We start from the raw sequence: 7,244 nt of genomic DNA, 5'->3' as shown, positions 1-7,244 counted from the left end.
ATCATCAAAATTAAACGAAATAAACATTTGAAATATATCAGTTTGTATGTAATGTATGAATATAATATACAAGTTTCACTTTTTAAATGGAATTACTGAAATCAATCTACTTTTTCATGATATTCTAATTTTATGACCAGCACCTGTATGTGCTTTGAAAAGTCTTCATCTAAATGTGTGGGGGAAAATATATGTATAGTATTTTTGCATCACCCACCTCTATTTTATCTGAAATTATGATTTCTTATCAATTCTAGGACCGTTCTTGTAGATTTTAATCTTGACCTCACTTTAAAAACTAGTTCTTTATGACTTTGTTTTAACTTTCAAGCTAATAATTTCAATTTCTAGTATATAATGTTTAAATTTGGTCCTAAAAATGGAGCTTTTTCAGCCAGAGACCTTTTCTTTTTTCCCCACGCAGACCTGACAAGATCATAACAGAGATTTAGAGTGGATTATTATAACAGTAGGTAATTCTAAAGCGTCATTCTGACAGTCTTCTGTGGACATTTTTATTTATTTATTTTATAACAATAAAAAACATTCAACCCAACATGAGTTGGAGCAAATGCAGTAGTTAGAAGTAGTTAGTCTCAAACCTAGTCGATATTTAGTAGTTTCAAATTTAAAGGGTTGTTTCTATAAAAGCTGGCAAATTATTACATTTACCATCAATTTATAAATGTGTTTAAATTTCTTTTTTTTTTTCAGAAAAGAGTTGTTTTATGAAATATGTAGGAAGCTTCTTTTTTTTTTTCCTTCCTTCCTCCACTAATGTGTCCGAAATCAAACATTGATCTGCGAACATTAGCGCTCGGCGCCATCAGCAGCCGAACATTAGCTTTGAAGCTGAGTCTTTCTGAAAGGACTTCATCGAGGTTAAAGCTGCGAGGCTCTCCTGAAAGTCTCCTTTGATTACTCGTGAGCCACGCAGGTGACGGTGAGCGGGGAGGAGGGCGAGCGCCGAGCTCCAGAGTGTCCCTCCAGCTGTGGCGCCGGCAGTCGTGTTAGCTGCAGTCTTCAGCTTCCAGGAAGTCTCTTCGATCTATAGACGTTCCTAAACGTTCCCAAAGTCTTCCGGCTCCCAGCATGACACAAAGGACTGGTGCACCAGCGTGGCATTTTCTTCTTATTCACAAACTTTGCATGCAAAAAAATATTTGTTTGTAATACATACTAAAAAGGTTTCCTAAAACGGAGCATTTCTGCTGTGTGCGTACAAGCCTGCTCTATCTGTCGGTGTTAGTTATAACTTAGTATCTTTATTTGATACCAGGCCAGTTAGGCCTCAGACTAGTAAAATACTGGTTCTCAAATACTGGGTCGGGACCCCACAGTGGGTCGTGGAGCAACAAGTGAGAGGGCCTGAGGTGATTTTCTGAAATCACATAAAATCTAAAGAAGATTTCCCCATAATTGGTAAAAAATATGTTATGAAAACAGCTGTTAATTGTCAAAAAGGTCTAAATACATATATTTTTTTTGTTTTTTTAGCGAATTAGTGATGTTTGTACACTTCTGCCAGCAATATTTCAGGTAACACGTCTCAGTTGTTATTTTGTGGGTCAGAACCTGAAGAGTTTGCAAACCACTGTAGAAAAAATATAACATAAAGACCTTATTTGACTCCATCTATCATCCACACAGTGTAAACAAGAGAATCAGACCTGCTCTTTACATTTCTAAACTATTTTAACACATTTTTGCTAATATTTTCCCTGTAATCATTTGATTCAAACATTGATCAGGCCCTGCCTTCATATGTGTGTGTGCTGCTTCGGTGCACGAGCACATGGACGTTCAGGGTTTCCTGTTGTTTTGTGACGATTAAACGATTCTGTTTCAGCGTTTGGGCCGACTGGAGACAGATTGTGTGTTTGTATGCGTGCGAGTGAGTCACACCATGCGAGTTGTTCGCAGATTCCTCGGGAATAAGATTTAATATGCCGAGGCCCCACATATCTGATATATTAAAATGCGAGTTGGGTTCAGTATATTAAATACCTGCAGCGACACGAACCCGCAGAACTCGCGGCTACATGCAAGTTGCCCAAGATTTATTGTATCTGGGAAGAGAAGGGAGCAGATGCAGATTAATTTGTTTCTGCTCGCACCAGTCTGCAGCACTGATGTATTCCCTACATGCACCCAGCCTCATTTTCCTTTCTCTCCATCTGTCACTCTGTTATTTTGTGTTCCTCCTCTGTTCTCTCATGCATTTTGACCATTATGAGGGATTCTGGACGCCAATTCTGTTTAATTATGTAATTAGAAACCACAGAGGAAATGGGACTTTGGCTTGTTTACATTCTTATCTGATCTATGTTCGTTCATTCTCACTGACTGGACTCACTCTTGTGTAGGTAAAAAAAAAAAATCAAAGTATTTGTACAAGTGGTGTCTTTTCTCCTTCTTTGCTCAGCTCTTTCTGCTGCAGAGCCTGTGACCGCTGACCTCGTTCTGCCTCAGTTAATTAGCATTAGCTTCGCGGCGGAGATGCTCGGATCAGACGAACAAGCACAACACTTCTGCCTCACTGCTTTTGGACGCAACTCTTAAAATATTAACCATCAGCGTTCCTCGCTTCACAGACTTTATCTTCAAACCGTTGTTTTAAAGTCGCACATCAATCCCACAAGATCGGCTGCTTTTTTTTGCGTTATATTTTGGTTCCAGTCTTGTGTTATAGCTGCTGTTGTGATATGAGCCAAACCACCAGGAGCTTCTCTGGTGTATTTCATGTTTTTGATGATTGGTTTGGGCCAATGAACATGCTAAATGAACTTTATGTGGAGGTTTGTTTATTTCTGTGAGGAAAGCTTCTTTTTTTATCAGCACTGGTGACTGGAGATTTACTGACTCTATTTTAAACAATCCACTAAATGTAATTTGTTCTCAACCATGACAGTGGAAAACATCTCTTTGCCGGTGTTTATCCTAATACTTGTGACTTATGTTTGCCGAACGACGATGTTTTATTGCTGCTCGTAGCTTGAGAAGCACGCAGTCATCCAGCATCCTCTGGTTTGCATCTCTGTGTACCTGCTGGCTTAGCATCCTGTACGTACTCACAAACGGTGACTGGGCCAGATAGATGCTGCTGACGCTGCTCCGTCCACACACACACACACACACACACTCTCTCCTTGTAACAGTTGGACATGAGTGCATGCTGGTATTCTAATTAAAGTGGCGATGACACTTTTCACTGTGTATTCATCATGCGGTGTGGCTGCAAGGTGACTCCGAGGGTTGCTTCACCCACTTACTGCACACACACACACACAAACAGATACACAGTGGACCTTGACAGATGTCATGGTGGCATTCAGCCCACATGTGCATTTCTTTTTTTTTTTCCTTTCTTTCTTTCTCCCACCCATGCAGAGGCGCACAGTTACGCAACTGCACACGTGTTTACTCACCTCTGTCGTGTCCGGGATCTTTCCGTTTTGGTCACCAGCCTGGTGGTTGGGCGTTTGGTGCCGAGTTTTCAGATGCACGACTCGTACGGTGGCCGTCACACATTTATACGCAGAACATTAGTTGCTCGTTAAGCGTGTGAGCGACCCTCGGCCCGACCTCATTCCAGCAGATGTCAGAGGACGGGGCGGAGAGGAGATTAAATCGTTTGTGGTGGTCTGAGCATCATTATGAAATCAGATGATGTTGGACGCTGCTGTACTGATGTGCCTAATTCAGTCTGCAGCTAAAGACTTTGAACTTATCTCTGGTGAAAGAGGCTTGTCACGGAGCGTCTGAAATCAGGAAAAAAATGTCCGCTTTTAAGTTAAAGATCAGACATTTTAGGTCTTCACCTCAAGGGTTAGGGAACCTTTTGGGGATGTGGGATGAGGATGAAGTTGTAAGGTGATCAGGGCCACACTAAGAAGGAATTATTACAAGAATTACCAGAATATTTAAGAGCAGAACAGGTTAATCGACAGCGTTGATTTTGCTTTTGAAACATCCTTTTGGCTGGAAATAAGTTATCAGTTAAGCATAAATTAAGTAACGTTGTTTAACCAACAAATTCTTAGTAGAATTTGATGATAAAGTATCGATAAGACGACAGGTTCTGCCGACCCATGCGGCCATATGGTTGATAATAGCCTAAACTGGTCCTCATCGAGTCACGTTACTGACTTCATGAGGTGCAGACATCGAACATCTGGCTTAGCAGATAGATGAGATGATAGAGGACAAAGAAACCTCAGAGTTTGGTCACAATCCATCCATACTGTTTGCTGCTGACCCATATGCTTTCCCAAAACGAGTCATAAATTGTGACTTTAATGGAGTTACAGTTCATGTGTGCCCAGCTGCTCGGAGCTGGGGTGTTTGTGTTTCTGTCAAGCTCGTGTCCAGTAATCCATTCTGCTCAGATGATTTAGGGGAACGCGCTCAGGGGGGATGTGGTTTAGAAATATGTCTTAATTTTCACCAAATAATAGAATTTAAAGCTGCAGGTGCAGAAAAACTATTAAAAAGAATGATTCTGCTGCTCGTTTTGGTCACATCTCCATATTGGTTGAGGTGGCAGGGAAGCTTTAAGTGGGATTTAAATTTCACGGCCAAAGGTTTAACACACAAAAGTACGAGACAAGATCAGTAATACCAAAACCAACTGAGAATTTACACATTTCACGTAATTTGGCTCCAAATCCTTAAATCTGACAGCAGTATTAAGTGTTTCTGTTTCATCGTGCTCTGTGTCTTCACTGTCAGCCAACGCTGAAGCTTAACGCTGATAAAACAGATATAACAAGGCTGGTTAAGTCCAGGAAGGCTCAAAGCTACGGTTACCTAATCACCGTAACATCTCAATTCAAGAGAGTCATTTTAGCTGCTTTTGTGAAACAGATTCAGCTCTCTGGAAATGATCTACGGTGCTAAAAAGGCAAAAAAAGAGAAGTGCTAATTTGTTTAAAGTGTTCACTCTTTACTATCCGTTGGCTTCGCTGCTAAAACTTTCCATTGAAATAGCTTTGATTCCTTCAAGTGGAAGAACTGCTTTATTTTAAATAAAAGTTTTTTTTAGTGTCTAATTTTCCCATAGATTAAGAAATGGAAACTTCTAAACTTCTGTAAGGCAAAATAAATGAGTTGAGTCAAGTCCTCTGAGCTGGAGGATCATATTAGTTGTTGAAAACTTCAACTGTGTGGTTAGATTTATATTCTGTTGTTTACCCTCACAAAGGTGAATGTGTCTTTTGTTTCAGCTCAGCTTTTTTGTTTTAACTTTGCAGCTTGAAAGCTTTTTTTAAAACTTGTGACGCCTCAAGAAGGAGGAATTTCTGCAGAGTCACTTGAGCTGTCTCTGCGTCTGCATCTCCCAAACAACCTGAACGAGTTATCCCTCTTCTCCTCGGGGTCGTTCAGGTTTCAGGTTTCATCAATAAGCAGACCTGAAAACTCAGAGGTCACCGCAGCTTTCAGTCTTTCTAAGAATTTTAGAAAAATATCGACAAAGTGAGCGGGAAAAACTGCATATCTGATCTACTTTTTCTGTTTGGTTTGCTTTTTTTTCCCCCCTGCCGGTGGGTAAAGAGGCACTGCTGGGTAAGCAGGTCGTCAGCATCTGTTTCGGTTCACCTCCATTAGTTTTCTGCCTGTTCCTCCACCTCGTCCTTCTGTAATCTTCAATTCATCACTCCAAGTCAAGGCCCGGGTCGCCGCGCCCCGCGGGCCGACGGCGTCGCTCATTACACCGCGGAGTCTCGATCGCTGCCCGACCTCTTCCATCCAATTTCTCGGCTCCTCGTGGCGGCCGGTGGCCCCCGCCGCTCCACTCTGAAACTCTTTAAACGAACCAGCCTTTGGCTTCGGGGCCGCCACTCATCTCTGCGAGGCGAGAGGGAGAGGGAGACGAATGCAGTTCAAATGAATGTCAAGCCTCGTTATTGTACCTGCGGGTTAATATAGTTTAGGTTCTCGAGAGCCCGGTCTTTCCTCCTTTTGTATGTCAGCCACACTTCAGCACAAATGTTGGGATAGAAGTGACTCAGTGCTTCGCTAATAAACAAAATAAACCACCTCTGGCTCTGGAAAAGAAATCTAGTCCTGATTTAATTAGGGTGGAACTGGTTTCTGTTCGCGCTTTGTCTCAAGGGGTCATTTTGAACTCGGTGAGCAACTAATTATCAACAATACTCGAGTCTAATTTTAGCTGGATCTTAAAGCGATAGTTCAAATTATCTGAAGTGAGGTTCCGTTCACAAACATTTAAGATCTCACCTGTTGTACGCAGCTCTGTGAACATCCTCAGTTTAGAGAAATGGTTTCATTTTGACCAAAATGATATGATTACAACTAGTCTGAACAAAGCCAAGAACAAAGCGGATTTTCTGACTCTTATATATGGTCGATACTCCGATTAATTGATTTGGTTTAGGTTTTTTTTTTTTTTATTACTAAACTTGTGTTATTGCTGTGTGGGATCATCAGACACAACTATGGGTGTAAGAACATCAGCATATTGATGACTAGAACCATTTTCTAATATCACTAGCTGTGTGTGGGGACACTTTTTTCTTACCGTGTGTGATTAATCAGCTGTTCTGCTCCACGTTTCTAATAATCTAACACCGAATTCTGTTTCTGGTATTAAAGGAGTAAGTCATTTTTTTGTTCATTAAGTAAAATTTGTTCAGCTTTAATAAGGAGGTTGAATAAAAGCCTTTGCATTTGTTCAAAACAGTTAATTTGTTACTAGTATTGAGAGATTATTATGTTAGTTTTCCAAAATTTTCACCCTTGGGTAGAGACAGACTACAATATTTGTGTTTATATTATTTTCTGTCTTTATTTAAACTACGAAGAGAAATTAAAATCTATTGCTTCACGTCACATTTTGTCCCATCTATCTGTTTTTTGTTTTTGTCCCACAGCCAGCGAGAACTGCCACGACTTCCATCCCATGTTCTTCACTCACGATCGCTCCTTCGAGGAGTTTTTCTGCATCTGCATCCAGCTGCTCAACAAGACCTGGAAGGAGATGAGGGCCACGAGTGAAGACTTCAACAAGGTACGATGAAGGGCTTTGTTTAGGTGAGCTGGAGGTGCAGAAAAGAAACGTTGTTGTACTTTTACAGTATAAACCAGCCGGAAAAAATTAGGATAAAGAAGTAGATTTACACAGCACCTGAATAATTGATGCAGACTTTTATTAAAAAAACCCAAAACTATAGCGAAGTTAAAAAATAAATAAGAATAATGTATAAAAAACATTTTCAGCTGTT

At 40.7% G+C, this 7,244-nt stretch overlaps 1 protein-coding gene across 2 annotated transcripts in view; it reads left to right on the top strand.

Annotated features, from left to right (window-relative positions):
* The window catches only part of elmo1 (engulfment and cell motility 1 (ced-12 homolog, C. elegans)), an 88,392-nt gene that overhangs the window by 58,742 nt on the left and 22,406 nt on the right, over positions 1 to 7,244 (top strand). For both annotated transcript variants that reach the window (XM_017424409.3, XM_037975803.1), the window contains exon 16: positions 6,894 to 7,030. In XM_017424409.3, coding sequence (XP_017279898.1) covers positions 6,894 to 7,030 — 137 coding nt within the window. The remainder of the gene's footprint in view (positions 1 to 6,893; positions 7,031 to 7,244) is intronic.

Source organism: Kryptolebias marmoratus, linkage group LG5, assembly GCF_001649575.2.
Source record: "Kryptolebias marmoratus isolate JLee-2015 linkage group LG5, ASM164957v2, whole genome shotgun sequence".
In the NCBI taxonomy this organism is placed as follows: domain Eukaryota; kingdom Metazoa; phylum Chordata; class Actinopteri; order Cyprinodontiformes; family Rivulidae; genus Kryptolebias; species Kryptolebias marmoratus.
The sequence above is the reverse complement of the archived record's forward strand: the minus strand, read 5'-3'. Positions and strand labels throughout refer to the sequence as shown.